The 16,889-nt window shown below is 45.8% G+C and overlaps 1 protein-coding gene across 1 annotated transcript; it reads left to right on the plus strand.

Annotated features, from left to right (window-relative positions):
• The first annotated feature begins 1,028 nt into the window (after window positions 1-1,028).
• Window positions 1,029-16,773, plus strand: dram1 (DNA-damage regulated autophagy modulator 1). The gene is made up of 7 exons (XM_078416574.1): window positions 1,029-1,373; window positions 5,727-5,794; window positions 7,669-7,811; window positions 11,473-11,650; window positions 12,851-12,909; window positions 13,338-13,430; window positions 15,701-16,773. Exons 1-7 carry the CDS (start codon window positions 1,201-1,203, stop codon window positions 15,773-15,775), a joined length of 789 nt encoding a protein of 262 aa, XP_078272700.1. The 5' UTR covers window positions 1,029-1,200; the 3' UTR covers window positions 15,776-16,773.
• The last annotated feature ends 116 nt before the right edge of the window (window positions 16,774-16,889 follow it).

Below are 16,889 nucleotides of genomic sequence, written 5' to 3' on the forward strand. Positions count from 1 at the left end.
AGACTATATATGATTACAATCAAGCCATCCACAGTATACAGAGTCTGAACAAGGGTCCCAACCCGAAGCATCACCTATTCCTTTTCTCTGGAGATGCTGCCTGACCCATTGAGTTACCCGTTGAGTGGAATTCTCTGCCTCAGAGGGCAGTGGAGGCCAATTCTCTGAATACATTCAAGAGAGAGCTAGGTAGAGCTCTTAAGGATAGCGGACTCAGGGGGTATGGGGAGAAAGCAAAAACGGGGTACTGATTGAGAATGATCAGCCATGATCACATTGAATGGCGGTGCTGGCTCGAAGGGCCGAATGGCCTACTCCTGCACCTATTGTCTATTGTCTATTGTCCAGCATTTTGTGTCTATCTTCAGTATAAACCAGCATCTGCAGTTCCTTCCTACACGGTGTACAGGTACAGGATAAAGGGAATAACATTTCGTGCAAGATAAAGTCCAGTAAAGTCCGATTAAAGATAGTTCAAGGGTGTGCAATGAGATGGTTGGTAGGTCAGCACCACTCTCTAGTTGATGGTAGGATGGTTCAGTTGCCTGATAACAGCCCTGCTCAAGATCCCAAACTCTTGAATCTCTCATAATTCATAGATATGTGGAGGGGGAGGGTTTAGAGGGATGTGGACTAAACGCAGGCAAATGGGACTATTGCAGTCCAGTGGGAAAACGTGGTACAGCACAAAGAACTGCAGATGCAGGTTTATACCAAAATTAGACACAAAGTGTTGGACACAAACAAAGTCTTCAGAAAGGTCCCAACCCGAAAAGTCACCCATCCTTTTTCATCAGAGATGCTGCCTGATCCGCTGAGTTACTCCAGCACTCTGAGTCTATCCACACAGCACGGACAAGTTGGGCCGAAGGGTCTGTAACCCGTGCTGTCCAGCTGAGAGCGTGATGACATTTCTCGCCCTCGCCGGGCGCTCGCTCGTTCCCAACACTGAACGACTCTTGAGCAATGCCTTTTTGCCTCAGTCAGGAGACCAAGGGAAGTTGCCAAACTTCCCAACATTAGGGTGTTTTTTTTAAACTCCTGGAAGTTGTTTAAACTCGAGTCTTGTGGTTCGCAGCGGGTCGGGGAATGGGGAGGAGGCGCCTCGCTTAAATCCCACTCCCCTCCTTTTAAATCTTCCGAGACTCGCGAATCATTGCTGCACATTTGAGCTGTGACTGGACCCGGAAGCAGAGAGTGATGCGGCCCCAGCGCTCGGGGGCAGAGGCAGGATTTGCAGCGATGCGTTGCCTGAAGCCTGTTCTTCATGTCCTGCCAATCTTCCTGGTTATCTGGTCCTGTGCCGGCTTCATTATAACCTTCATCATCGCCGTGGAGCGTAAGGACGTCGTCCCATTCATCCCCTTTATCAGGTGAGTTGCCTTCAAACTTATCCGCTTCGCCCTGGAAGCGAACCCCTGCCACCTCCCGCAGCGCGGACAGGTGCCCATTGTAGAGATAGCGCTGGCTTTAACTCTTTGTGTGCCGCCGTAAGGAACCTGTGCGCTGCTTGTCGGCATTGCACAGACACCAGAGGCTGCAGATGCTGGAATCTGAAGCAAAAAGTTGCTGGGGGAACTCAGCAGGTCAGACAGCATCTGTACAGGGGAATCGGAGATCCTCGGACTATCTTTAATCGGACTTTACTGGACCTTATCTTGCACTAAACGTCATTCCCTTCATCCTGTTTCTGTACACTGTGGACGGCTTGATTGTGATCGTGAAGAAACAAAAGAACTGCGGATGCTGGTTTATACCAAAGATAGACACAAGTTGCTGGAGTAACTCAGCGGATCAGGCAGCATCTTTGGGCTTTAGACTTTAGATTGCAGAGATACAACGCGGTAACAGGCCCTTTGGCCCACTGAGTCAGCGCCGACCAGCGATCACCCCTTACACTAGCACTATACTACACAGGGACAATTTAAAATTGTGCAAAAGCCAAATAACCTACAGCCCTGTACATCTTTGGAGTGTGGGAGGAACACGGAGTACACGGAGAAACCCCACGTGGTTACAGGGAGAACCTATCTGAAGAAGGGTCCTGACCCGAAATATCATCCACCCTTTTTCTCCAGAGTGGCTGCCTCCACTGAGTTATTCCAGCATCTTGTGTCAATCGCTTGATTGTAATCACGTAGTCTTTTGGTGACTGGCTTCCACGCAACAAAAAGGCTTTTCACAAGAAACGAAATTAAACTAAATCTATTGAATAGTAGGCATCTTCTTTCTATAACATAATTGTATTCTCTCTAGTTGGGTCTGTTGATGTTCTTTCACTTTCCATTCCTCTGCTGGTCCAGCTGCAGAATCTGCAAGGGGAACTGAAATAAGACCATGTCTGCAGTTTCTCTCCTTAGTGACTTTGGCCCAGCTAGCCCGCACCGACCAACATGCCCCTTCTGCACAGGTCCCACCTGCCTGCGTTTGTCCCATCTCCCTCTAAACCTTTCCTATCCATGTAGCTGTCCAAATGTCTTTTAAATGTTGTGCGAGTACCTGCTACAACTACTCCTCTGACAGCTCGTTCAATGCACCCACCATCCTCTGTGTGAAAAAGTTTCCCCTCAGGTTCCCATTAAAATTTTCCCGTCACATTAAATTGATGCCCTCTAATTCCTGATTCCCCTACCCTGGGGAAAATATTCTGCATTCACCCTGTCTATTCATTTCATAGTTTTATATACTTGTAGAAAATCAATCTGTGTATTGGAGTCAAGTTGACCTTGAACAAAGTTATAAGCACTTGGGCTTGGATTCAACCAGACCAAGTTAACTCTGTAAATTCCCATTAAATCTTTCTCCTTTCAAATTACACCTATTGTCCTCTGGTTTTTGATTCCCCTATCCTGGGTAAACGATTCTGTGCATTCACCCTATCTATTCCCCTCATGATCTTATACACCTCTATAAGATCACCCCTCAGCCTCCTACAATGTGGAGCTAAGGATAAAGGGGTGGTGGATTATTCTCCCACCCTGGGTAGGAGACACTGTCCAATCAATGGGAAGCATTGGGACAGCACAGTCAAAGAGCTGGAACAGACACAGTGGGAAGAGTGGCCTCATGTGAGGGTCATGGTACTATGGAAATCAGTTAGGAGCAGATGGTGACCATCTGGACTCTCAGGCTTGCCCAGTTATTTATGATGATCATGGCTGATGTATTGGAGGGTGGCACAGAGGGTAGAGCTGCTGCCCCACAGCGCGAGAGTCCTGGGTTTGATCCTGACCTCGGGTGTTGTCGGTGTGGAGTTTGCACGTTCTCCCTGCGACTGCATGGCTTTTCTCCAGGTGCTCCGGTTTCCTTCCACATTCCAAAGACGTGCGGTTTCGTCGGTTAATTAGCGTCTGTAAATTACCCCCAGCGAGTAGGGAGGGGGATGAGTAAGTGAGATAACATAGACAGATACAAAGTGCTGAGCAACTCAGTGAGTCAGGTAGCATCCCTGGAGAAAATGGATAGGTGACGTTTTAGATCAGGACCCTTCCATCTTTGGTATAAACCAGCATCTTTATTACATTAGGATCACATAGAACTAGTGTGAACACGTGTTCGCTGTTTGGCACGGTCTCGGTGGGCCGACGGGCCTGTTTCCACACTATATCTCTAAACTAAACTAAACTAAAATCTCCTCTTGGCCTAGTTCCCGTCATTTTACCCTCTTTTGTTCTCTCGCCCCATATCCCTGAGTCTCTTAACATGTAGAAATCTTTCTTGCCTAAACATTGACTCAGCCCGACAACTCTCTTGGATAGGTAGACACAAAATGCTGGAGTAACTCATCGGGTAACTCACCTTCGATATAAACCAGCATCTGCAGTTTTCTTTCCTACTAACTCTCTTGGATAATCGATTCCAAAGATTCTTTAGTTTATTTTAGTTTAGTTTATTATCAATTCATGTCCAGCAAATAACAAACATTGTAAATAAAAATGGAATGTACTGCAGATACTCTGCAGGTCAGGCAGAGTTAACTTCCTTGAAGCCATAAACTGGTATGCAGTTCTTCTTCCAACAGATGCTATCGGACCTGCTAAGGACTTTTAGAAGTTTCTATCTATATTTCAGGTTTTCATCATCGGTAGTTTATTTTTTGCTTTGGAAATAGTACGTGAGATTATTTGTGCAGAGAAGATTCAGCCTGACTAAGCTTTTATTGTCAGGAAGTTTAAACAAGAGGTTTAAAGTCTGAAGGAGGGTGCCGACCTGAAACATCACCTATCCTTGTTCTCCAGAGATGCTGCCTGACCCGCTGAGTTACTCCAGCACTCTGTGTCCTTTTGAGTTTAAACATTGGAATGTGAGCGTTGTGCTGTATTTCATTTCTACAGTTCATTAGACGTTGGAAACAAAACCAACACATTATCAGAGCCTGATTTGCATGGGGCGACACACTGGTGCAGCAGGTAGTGCCACTGTCTCACAGTGCTAGAGACCCGGGTACGATCGCGACCTTGGATATTGTCTGTGTGGAGTTTGCATGTTATCCCGATGACTGCGTGGGTTTCCTCTGGGTGCTCTGGTTTCTTCCTACTTCTAAAAAAGACATAAAGATTTGGAAGTTAATAGGCCTCTGTACATTTCCCCCTAGATGAGCATCTTAGGGCAACTTATGGACAAGTTAGGCCGAAGGACCCATTTTCGTGCTGTATGATTCTATGACTGTGCCAGAATCACAATTAGGACTGACATACTGTATGACTGCGCAAGGAACTGCTGCTGCTGCAATCTTCAGCAAGTGTTGGAGTAATAAAGAGGAACTGCAGATGCTGGTTTATACCAAAAATAGACACAAAATGCAGAAGTAACTCAGCGGGTCAGACAGCATCTATGGAAGGAATGGACAGATGACATTTCAGGTCGGGACCCTTCAGGCTGAAACAGGTGGCTAGGCAGGAACAGATGAGGAAGTGAGAGCTTAGGAAAAGCAATGAATGATAGGATATGGCATTTAGTCGGGATGAGTGCAAACTTAGGAACTTGGTGAAGAGAAAAATTGGTGTCTTGCTAAGTTGCAGAGGTTTTTTGGCAAAAGTAACCAGGGGCCTTGGTCAGATCGAAAGAGAATCAAAAGTGTTTAATTGTCATATATATCAGCAACAGAACAATCTTAGTTGCTACAACTTAAGAGGCCCATTAATGAAATAACACACAGTAAATGTACAATAATCAATATTACAACAAATTAATGATTGTAATACTAGATAACCATAACAGTATGAGCAAAGACACAGCTCACCATGATTTATAGTTGTATTGGTTCATATTAATCAGCATTTGCGTGCGGCACGGTGGCGCAGCGTCAGAGCTGCTACCTCACAGCGCCGGAGACCCGGGTTTGATCCTGACTATGGGTGCTGTCTGCAGGGAGTTTGTACATTCTCCCTGTGACCACGTGGGTTTCCCCGGGTGCTGGATCAAACCTGGGTCACTGGCGCTATGGGGCAGCAACTCTACCGCTGCGCCACTGTGCCGCACTGTTCTACAGAGATGCTGCCTGACCCGTTGACTTATTCCAACACTTCGTGTTGTTTTTATTATTGTTGTCTTCCCATGGCTTGGGTGCTGCTTTAATGTTGGTTTAATAAATGTCTGTGTTTCGAATTTACCATTGTCTGAGTGTTTTCTTCCAGCATTGATCTGAATCCTCGAAATCTGTTGGTGTTCCGTTTACACTCTTTCTAAAATATGTTTTCTTTTTTCTCTACTATGTTTCTTTGCAGCGACACTGGGACAACGCCTCCAGAGAGTTGTGTTTTTGGATTAATGATCAATATCTCATCTTTTCTGGGTAAGCACAGAAATCTCTTCTATTTTTGACAGTAGATGTTGAATGATGGAGTCTTTAGACTTTAGAGATACAGGGCAGAAACATGCCCTCCCGCCCCGAGTCCGTGCCGACCAGCGATCACCCCATACACAAACACTATCCTACACACTAGGGACAATTTATAATTTACTGAAGCCAATTAACCTACAAACCCGCACGTCTTTGGAGTGTGGGAGGAAACCGGAGCACCTGGAAAAAAAACCCACGCAGTCACAGAGGGAACGTACAAACTTCGTACAGACAGCACCTGTACTCAGGATCGACCCTGGTTCTCTGCCTTACAAATCTACTGCTTTGCCACTCTGCCGCCCAGTCATATAACTGTACTACACGGAAACAGGCCCTTGAGCCAACCTTGAGCATGCCGACTACGTTGGCATGGTGGGCTTGTCTCATTTGCCTGCATTTGGCCCATTACTTCTAAACTCTTCCTATCCATATATCTGTCCAAATGTCTTTTAACAGTATCCACTTCTACAGCTTCCTCTGACAGCTCATTCCAGGTACACACTACACTGAAAAAGGTGCCCCCAAGGTCCCTCTTAAATCTTTCCCCTCTCACTTTAAACCTGCGCCCTCTTGTTTTAGAATCCTCTACTCTGGGGAAAAAGACTGTGAGCATTCACTTTATCCATGCCCCTCATGAACTTGTACATCGCAATAAGGTCACCCCCTCAGCCTCCTACGCTCTAAAGAAAATAGTCCCAGCTTATCCAGCCTCTCCCTATAACTCAAGATCGCATGTCCAGTTAACATCCTGGTGAATCTCTTCTGCATCCTTTACAACTTAATGACATCCTTCCAGTAGCTGGGCGACCAGAACTGCAAATAGTGCTCCAATTATGGTCTCACCAATTGTGGTTGGTTGGATTTATATTTTTTTGAAGCTTCGATTTGATCTTGGCATTTCACATCCTAGCCTTTGCCTGGTTTCTACCTGTCCACATAAGACTGCAATGTGAGAACTGCTGAGACATTAAACCAGAGGTCCTCAGTGTTTATAATTACAGCATGGAAACAGGTCCTTCAGCTCACCATGTCCACACCAACCATTGATTGCCTATTCTCACTGTTCATACGTCTTTGGAGCAGAATTAGGTCGTTTGGCCCATTGAGTCTACTCCACCATTCAGTCGTTGCTGGTCTACCTTTTCCACTCAACCCCATTCTCCTGCCTTCTCCCTGTAAATCTTTGACGGCCTTACAAATCAGGAATCTGTCAATCTCCGCCTTAGAAAATACCCAGTGACTTGGCCCCTATGGCATCTACTCTCTGTTATCCCACTTTCTCATCCACTCCCTACACACTTCGGACAACTAACATAGGCCAATAAACCTACAAACCCACACGTCATTGGGGTGTTGGGGGAAACTGGAGCACCTGCAGGAAACACACCTGGTCACAGGGAGAACGTGCAAACTCCACACAGACCACATCCAAGGTCAGGATTGAACCAGAGTCTCTGGTTCTCTGTGTGTGTGTGTCTCTCTCTCTCTGTTTCTCCCTGCCTTTCTCTCTCTGTCTGCCGGTCTCTCTCTCTGTCTCTCTCTCTCTCCGTCTCGCTCTTTCTCTGTCTCATTCACTCACAACCTCATCACCATCTCTGCGTGGATTTTATTGCTCCCTGTCCCACCATTTGTCATGGTCTCAGTTTCCCAGGTGTGCAACACAAGAGTTCCAGTGTTATATTAAACCGTCCTCACCATCCAGGATTGAGACCATGAAATGAAGTGGCTGTAGTTGTTAATGAAAGAGCTCTTGAAAGCTGATTCGTGGAAGATCTATTGACTCCTCACCCATGCCACAGTTTGACTGCTCTTGTGCTCTTTTCTAGGTGCGTTCACCATCTACATTCGATACAAGATACTGGAAACCCTGAACAAGGCAAACCCCTTTGTGAAGTCCAATGTAAACTGTGGTGCGCTTCTGTGCGGTTTACTGGCCTGCCTCGGGATGTGTATTGTGGCCAACTTCCAGGTAGGTCTAGTCTAGTCTTGCAGAATCCTGCACAGCATAGAAATGGGCTCTTCAGCTCACCTTGACCATGCCAACCAGGTTGGCATTCTGGGCTTGTTTGCTTGTTTGCCCATTTGCTTCCATTTGGCCCCTATCCTTGCAAACCCTAGATAGACACAAAATGCCGGAGGAACTCTACGGATCAGGCAGCATCTTTGCAGAAAAGGATAGGTGACGTTTTGGGTTTGAACCCTTCTTCAGACTGAAGAAGGGTCTCGACCCGAAATGTCACTTATTTCTTGTGCCTCTCTTCAGTATAAACTAGCACCTGCAGTTCATACCTGCTCCTTCTAAACCCTTCCTGCCCAAATATCTGTCCAAATATCTTTTAAAAATCGCAATTGTACCCGCTTCTATAGCTTCCTCTGGCAGCTCGTTCCAGATATGGACCACCCTCTGAATGAAAAAGGTGCCCCTGAGGTCCCTCTTAAATCTCTCCCCTCTCAACTTAAGCCTATTCCCTCTAGTTTTTGAATCCTCTACTCTGGCAAAAAGACTGTAAATGCTCACTTTATCCATGCCCTTCATGATACACTCCAAATAAAAGAGTCCAAGTCTATCCAACCTTTCCCTATAACTCAAGCCAACCAGTCCAGGTAACAAAATTTTTCTTCAGAGTCTGAAGAGATATCCCAGGGGTATTAGAGGAGGCAGATACAATAGTGGTGTTTTAGAGGCTTTTGGATAGACACATGGATACGCAGGGAATGGATCAAATGCAGGCAGACAAGAGTCAGTCTTGTCATCAGGCTTGACCAAAAGATATTGTGGGCCGAAGGACCTGTTTCTGTTCTGTAATGTTCTATGTTCTATGACATTATGGGCAGAAGGGCCTGTTCATGTGCTGTATTATTTTATGTTCTATTTTCTATGACATTGTGGGCCATAGAGCCTGTTGCTGTGATGTACTGTTCTTTCTTCTATGCCATTGTGGGCCACAGAGCCTGTTTCTGTGCTGTACTGTATTATCTACTATGACATTGTGGGCTGACGGTCCGTTTCTGTGCTGTACTGTACTATCTCCTATAACATTGTGGGCTGAAGGGCATGTTCCTGTACTGTACTGATCTATCTTCTCTGACATTATGGGCTGATCCTGACCTTGGGTGCTCTCTGTGTGTGGAGTTTGTACGTTCTTTTTGTGACTGTGTAGGTTTCCTCCGGGTGCTCCGGTTTCCTCCCACATCACAAAGGCATGTGGGTTTGTAGGTTAATTGGCCCTCTGTAAATTGGCCCTGGTATGTGGCTGAGAAAGTGGGCTAACATAGAACTAGTGTGAACGGGTGGATCTGTGGTCGGCATGGACTCAATAGACAATAGACAATAGGTGCAGGAGTAGGCCATTCGGCCCTTCGAGGCAACAATGTGATCATGGCTGATCATTCCCGATCAGTACCCCGTTCCTGCCTTCTCCCCATACCCCCTGACTCCGCTTTCCTTAAGAGCTCTATCTAGCTCTCTCTTGAATGCATTCAGAGAATTGGCCTCCACTGCCTTCTGAGGCAGAGAATTCCACAGATTTACAACTCTCTGACTGAAAAAGTTTTTCCTCATCTCTGTTCTAAATGGCCTACGCCTTATTCTTAAACTGTGGCCCCTGGTTCTGGACTCCCCCAACATTGGGAACATGTTTCCTGCCTCTAACGTGTCCAACCCCTTAATAATCTTGAGGATCGGTGGGCTAAAGGACTTGTTTCCATGCCGTATCTCTAAAACTTTCTCTGGAGCTCCCTAAATTATTTTCCCTCAAGTGCCTCTCCAATTGTTTTCTGAAAGCTACCATTGTCTCTGCCCGCTTCACAGTGAACAGCAAGTTCTGGATCACTGCCACTCTCTGCATAAAGATGTGTGGGTTTAGGTTTATTATTGTCATGTGTACCGAGGTACAGTGAAAAGTTAGTTTTGCATGCTATCGAGCAGATCAAATATCAGATCAGAAAGCAAAGGGGAAGATACAGAGTGCAGAATGTAGTTCTCAACATTGTGGCATGTCAGTTCCATAGACAAAGTCCAATGTGCGCAATCGGTAGACGTGAATCGGACAGTCCCCCAGCTTATGGAAGGACCATTTAGAAGTCTGTTTACAGATGGGAAGAACCCGTTTCTGAGTCTGGTGGTGCGCGCTTTCAAGCTTCTGTATCTTCTGCTGGATAGGAGCAGGGAGAAGAACGAATGAACGGGGTTGGACAAGTCTTTGATTATGTTGGTTGCTTTTCCGAAGCAGCATGAAGTGTAGATGGAGTCAGTGGTTGGGAGTCTGGTCTGTGTGATAGACCAGGCCACATCTACAACTCACTGCACAGTCTTGGGAAGAGCTATTCCCAAACCAAGCTGCGATTAGTGCGTCCATGTGTTTATATCCTTTTGTCTGTGAATAACCCCTCTTGTATATGTGACTTAGAATTGTGCAGCACAGAAACAGACCCTTCAGCCCAACTCTTCTATGCCCACAATAATATCTATCTTCGCTAATCCCATTTGCCTGCATAAGATCTGGATCTCTATATTGCCTTCTTGTGTTTGGCACACATCCTTCTACCCTCCTCCTATTTATGTACCCATGCACTTGCTTTTTCAACATTGTAACTGTACCTGCCGCTACCACCTCGCCTGGCAGCTCACTCCATATAACCACCACCCTCTGTGTGAGGCAAGATGTATGGAAGTGTACCTCCGTACCTCCAGATTCAGGGACAGTTTCTTCCCAGCTGTTATCAGGCAATTGAACCATCCTATCAACTACCAGAGAGCAGTCCTGACCTTCCATCTACCTCATTGGAGACCCTCGGGCTATCTCTAATTGGACTTTACTGGACTTTATCTTGCACTAAACGTTATTCCCTTTAAACTGTATCCATACACTGCGGATGGCTTGATTGTAATCATGTATAGTCTTTCCACTGACTGGATAGCAAGCAACAAAAAAGCTTTTCACTGTACCTCGCTCGGTACATGTGATAATAAACTGAACAAAAATATGTTTTTTTAAAAGTTGCCCCTTAGATCTCCTTTAAATTTCTTCCCATGCACCCTAAGCCTGTGCGCTCCAGTTATAGACTTGTCAACCCACAGAAAATAATCTATCTACCCTAGCTAGGCACGTCATAATTTTTAAACCACTGTAAGGTCTCCCCTCAGCCTCTTACCTTCCAGTAACTATAAACCCATCCTATATAGTCTTTCCTTATATTGCATAAAAATTGGTACGTTGGTTGAATTATTTTATTTTTATTGACACTGGAACTTCCAATAATGGTGTTTCCACTAGTGAGAGAGTCTAGGACCAGAGGCAACAGCCTCAAAATAAAGTGACTTACCTTTAGAAAGGAGATGAGGAGGAATTTCTTTATCCAGATGGTGGTGAATCTGTGGAATTCATTGCCACAGATGGCTGTGGAGGCCAAGTCATTGGGTATTTTTAAAATGGAGACTGACAGGTTCTTGATTAGCAAGGGCATCAAAGGTTATGGGGAGAAGGCAGAAGAATGGGGTTGAGAGGAAAAGATAGATCAGCCTTGATTGAATGGTGGAGTAGACTCGATGGGCTGAATGGCTTAATTCTGCTCCAATGACTTCTGAACATGACTAATCTTACATTTTCTATTCCCTATCTTGTGTCCAGGAAACCGCCGTAAGGGTAGTCCATGATCTCGGGGCATTGCTGGCTTTTGGCATGGGAACCATATACCTTGTCTTTCAGACTGTGATTTCCTTCAAGATGTTGCCATTGTGTAACGATCGCTGTGCGTTTGGCTTCAGGGCATTCATTGCAGGATTGTCTGTTGCAGTCTTCTTCCCCAGTATCCTTTTTGTTGAAGAGTTTCGGGAACACACTACACCAATCTCTAGTATGGGGTCGACAGTCATGGAGAGCAGCAAAGCTACACGTTCAGGGACTGTTTCTTCCCAATCTGTCATCAGGCAACTGAACCAACCTTTCAGCAATTAGAGAGCTGTCCTCAGCAACCATCTACCTCATTGGAACTCTTCGGCCTATCTTTAATTAGATTTTATCTTGCAATAAACGCTATTCCCTTTAGCCTGTTTCTATACACTGTGGATGGCTTGATTGTAATCATGTATAGTCTTTCAGCTGATTGGTTAGAGATAAAGAGAGAGATAAAGAGAGAGAGAGAGATAAAGAGAGATAGAGAGAGAGAGATAAAGAGAGATAAAGAGAGATAAAGAGAGAGAGAGAAAAAACAAAAAAAAACAGGCCCTTCAGCCCATCAAGTCCATGCTGACCATCACCCAAACATTTACACCAATCCCAGTTCCCTCTCAATCGCACCATATTCCACCCCTCACCTTCACTTGGGGTTATTAACCTACCGACCCACACATCCTCGGGATGTGATGGGGCGGGGGGGGAAGATTTAATAGGAACCTGAGGGGCAATTATTTTCACACAGAGGGTGGTAAGTATATGGAACGAACTTCCAGAGGAGGTAGTTGAGGCAGGTGCTATTTCACCATTTAGCATACTGGGCTAATCCCATTGTTGGCATACTGGGCTAATCCCATTTGCCTAAATTTGGCCCACAACCCCACAGGGGCTAGAGCAATATTCCCCACAGGGGCTATAGCAATAGGGTGTAGGGGCTGAAGGGGGTTACAGAGACAGGTATGGGTGTAATGGCTGAAGGGGGTTACAGAGACAGGGAAGGGAGGATGGGGTAGAGAGATGGGGAGTGGTGAAGAGGCTGGAGGATATTACAGAGATGGAGTGGCATGTAGGGGCCGGAGGGGTGACAGAGATGGGATGCTAGGACCTACGGGGGTACAGTAGAAATTCCTTTTGGGAATCAGCCAATCCTCCGAGGTCCGTCAGTGTCCTTAGACATGGAGTGTGTTTGGGTCCCTGCGAGCACTGTCACCGTTAATGGTGACATTTTACTGACCTTCCTGTGGCAGCCACAGGTCCTGTCCTCAGCTCAATGAAATCACTTTAATATCTAACAGAAATATTGTTCACCTTCCTTGACCTTTGCCTACTCCAGTGATCGCCTGCTATTTTGTAAGCGGGGAATCAAAATTAACATGGGATCCAATGGAAAGGGTAAGGATGTGTCATATGAGGGTGAGGGGGGGGGAGGGGGGATGGGGAAGGGGAGATGGGGCAAGAGGCAGGGGAGAGGGAGGTGGGGGGAGGGAGGTGGGAGAATGAGGGAAGAAGGGGGGAAGAGGGAGGGGTAAGGGGGAGGAGGGGGAAGGGGAAGAAGGTGGGGAAGGGAAAGATGGAGAAGGGAATGGAGGAAGGGGAAGAGGGGGAAGAGGGAGGAGGGAGGGGATGGGGGGAAAGAGAGAGGGGGAAGAGAGGGGAAGAGAGGGGAGAAAGAGGGAGAACGTGCAAACTCCGTTTAGACAGCACCTGAGGTCAGGATTGAACCCGGCTCTGACGCTGTGAGGCAGCAGCTCTACTGCTGCGCCACCGCGTCGCTCCTAAATGACTATTTAAGTCTTGCTTTCTCCTTTCGTTTTCACCAGGGGTATGGCAGTCACGTGACCAGTGCCCTTTGCGAGTGGATTGTTGCATTCTGCTTTAACTTCTTCTTCCTGACTTATATCAAAGACTTTCAGGTATGAATTGTTCTGAATTACTCCAAATTTCAGTAACTTCATAGAGTCATACAGCGTGGAAACAGGCCCTTTGGCCCAACTTGCCCTCACCGACCAACATCCCCATCTACACTAGTCCCACCTGCCTACGTTTGGCCCATAGCCCTCTAAACTTGTCCTGTCCATGTACCTGTCCAAATGTCTCTTAAATGTTGCGATCGTAACTGCCTCAACTATCTTCCCTGACATCTCGTTCCATATACCCACCACCATTTGTGTTCAAAAGTTACCCCTCTGGTTCCTATTAAATCGTACTCCCTTTACTTTAAACCTATGTCTTCTGGTTCTCGATTCCCCTACTCTGGGCAAAAGTCGCCATTTCAGTTTCCACTCATAGTGGATTCAAGCCCCACATCGGTAATTACAGCTCTTTTACTACAAGAGTGACTTGGGTATTGGCAATGGTTTATTATTGTCCCGAATACCGAGATACAGCGAAAAATTTTGTTTGCATGCTATCCAGTCAAATTATGCTGAACGTAAGTATAATCAAGCTTTACACAAGTACAATTGTAGTGCAAAGAGAAAAATACCAGAGTGCATAATATAGTGTTACAGAGAAAGTGCAGATAAGAAAAGTGGCAGGTCCACACTGAGATAGGTTGGAAGATCGGGACTACACCCTAACTTATGGGACTTCTGTCATAATCCCATAATCTGCAAATTTGCAGATGATACAAAGCTGGGTGGTAGTGTGAGCTGTGAGGAAGATACTATGAGGATGCATGGCAGATGCAGTTTAATGTGGATAAGTGTGAGGTTATCCACTTTGGTGGTAAGAATAAGAAGGCAGATTATTATCTGAATGGTGTCAAGTTAGGAAAAGGGGACGTACAACGCGATCTGGGTGTCCTAGTGCATCAGTCACTGAAAGGAAGCATGCAGGTACAGCAGGCAGTGAAGAAAGCCAATGGAATGTTGGCCTTCATAACAAGAGGAGTTGAGTATAGGAGCAAAGAGGTCCTTCTGCAGTTGTACAGGGCCCTAGTGAGACCGCCCCTGGAGTACTGTGTGCAGTTTTGGTCTCCAAATTTGAGGCAGGATATTCTTGCTATTGAGGGCGTGCAGTGTAGGTTTACTAGCTTAATTCCCGGAATGGCGGGACTGTCATATGTTGAAAGACTGGAGCGGCTAGGCTTGTATACACTGGAATTTAGAAGGATGAGAGGGGATCTTATCGAAACATATATGATTATTAAGGGGTTGGACACGTTAGAGGCAGGAAACATGTTCCCAATGTTGGGGGAGTCCAGAACAAGGGGCCACAGGGGTAGGCCATTTAGAACGGAGATGAGGAAAAACTTTTTCAGTCAGAGAGTTGTAAATCTGTGGAATTCACTGCCTCAGAAGGCAGTGGAGGCCAATTCTCTGAATGCATTCAAGAGAGAGCTAGATAGAGATCTTAAGGATAGCTGAGTCAGGGGGTATGGGGAGAAGGCAGGAACAGGGTACTGATTGAGAATGATCAGCCATGATCACATTGAATGGTGGTGCTGGCTCGAAGGGCCGAATGGCCTACTCCTGCACCTATTGTCTATTGTCTGATAACAGTGGGTGAATGGTGGTGCTGGCTCGAAGGGCCGAATGGCCTACTCCCGCACCTATTGTCTATTGTCTGATAACAGTGGGGAAGAAGCTGTCCCTGAATTTGGTGGTATGTGCTTTCAACTTTTTGTGTCTTTTGCCCGACGGGAGAAGAGGGAATGACTGTGGTGTGAGTGGTCCTTGATTATGTTGGCTGCTTTCCCAAGGCAGAGTAAAGTGTAGATGGTGTTGATGGTGGGGAAGCTGGTTTGTTTGATGGACTGGGCTACGTCCACAACTCCCCGCAGTTCTTTGCACTGCCCTTATAGAGACATATAGTGCAGAAACAGCCCCCTTGGCCCAATATGCCCACACCAACCACACATGTCCCATCTACATTTGCCCACCCTGGTCCCATCTACACTAGTCCCACCTGCCCGCGTTTGGCCCATTTCCCTCTAAACCTGTCCCATCCGTGTACCTGCCTAAACCATTCTTAATCCGTACCTTCATCAAAACACAAAGTACTGGAGTAACTCAGTGGTTCAGGCAGCATCTCTGCAGGGAATGCCCAGGCTATGTTTCAGGTTAGGACTTCCTTCAGACCTTTATTTTGAATACACCATGGCCTGGGGCCCTAGTGGAAACTCTGCATTAATTAAGGCTAAAAATGTATTTGTAAATTCATGTTCCTTTCTATCCAACAGAAATTTAGTCTAAGAATTAAAACAGAGGTACATCCAGACTTCCAGGGCGACGATTTCACCCCTATTCTCTCCTGACAAGTGAATCTGTGACCTCTCTCGGGAAACGACACGTATACCATCAGAATCCTTGCCCGTGTTTTAAGACGGTTTACTCTTTCAACGCAATGTGATTCCTGCTCGATATTTGACTTCTGAAAAAGCACACTACTATGAGCAAGGACGACACGCCATTTTCAGGAGGGTGCAGGATATAATCTGAGGATGTCCTGTAAACATAATTGGAAAGAAAGAGTGTAACATCCTCGCCAGCCTGTGGGAGTTGAGACCATGACCACAGAAAGGACTGTTGAACCAAACGGGAAGGGTGAGGACCTCGATATTCGTCAACAGAAGCATGAGGAAACCAAGTTCAAGACAAAGGAACCTACAAAGTACTCACACAGCTGTCCTACCGATTCCCATCTCGTTTAGTTTTAGTTTAGAGATACAGTTTTTTAAAAACTTTAATACAAATTTATTTAACCAAACCAAAATTCTCCAAAATGCTGTGCGGTTTTTAACTCTTGTCTGTGTCTAGTGGCACCAAAGAAACCAGTTTACAGTAAAGGAGACCAAATATAGCAGTCTGGGCTTGGATTGTTAAATTAAGTTGCTTCTTCCAATCTGTTCGTGTTTTCTTGTCCTGTCTCGTAACACTGCCTACAGAAATGGTTCACAGGTTCAGAACCGGTTGCAAAAGCCACCAGATAAGAGACACGCCAGTCATCTCTCTGTGGTAGGAAAGAACTGCAGATGCTAGTTTACACCGAAGATAGACACAAAATGCTGAAGTAACTCAGCGGAACGGGCAACACATCTGGAGAGAAGCAATAGGTGATGTTTCGGGTCGAGACCCTTTTTCCGACCTGAACCGATTCCTTCTATCCATAGATGCTGCCTGTCCCGCTGAGTTACTCCAGCATTTCATGTCTATTTCTCTATGGTTGCAACTAATGCTCATTTTGTGACGATGTGAACTAGATTCAAATGTTTAGATTTTTTCATAATTGTGCAGTATTTTTATGTTTCACTTTTTTAAACATGGAGTTCATGTTTCCTCGTATGTTGCAAAACATACTTGGGTATTAAAGTATGATTATGATACCTTTATCTAGGGGTATATTAATAGAAAAATATTGTAGATAATAAT

The sequence above is a fragment of the Rhinoraja longicauda genome, chromosome 20, assembly GCF_053455715.1.
Source record: "Rhinoraja longicauda isolate Sanriku21f chromosome 20, sRhiLon1.1, whole genome shotgun sequence".
NCBI classification, from domain to species: Eukaryota; Metazoa; Chordata; class Chondrichthyes; order Rajiformes; family Arhynchobatidae; genus Rhinoraja; species Rhinoraja longicauda.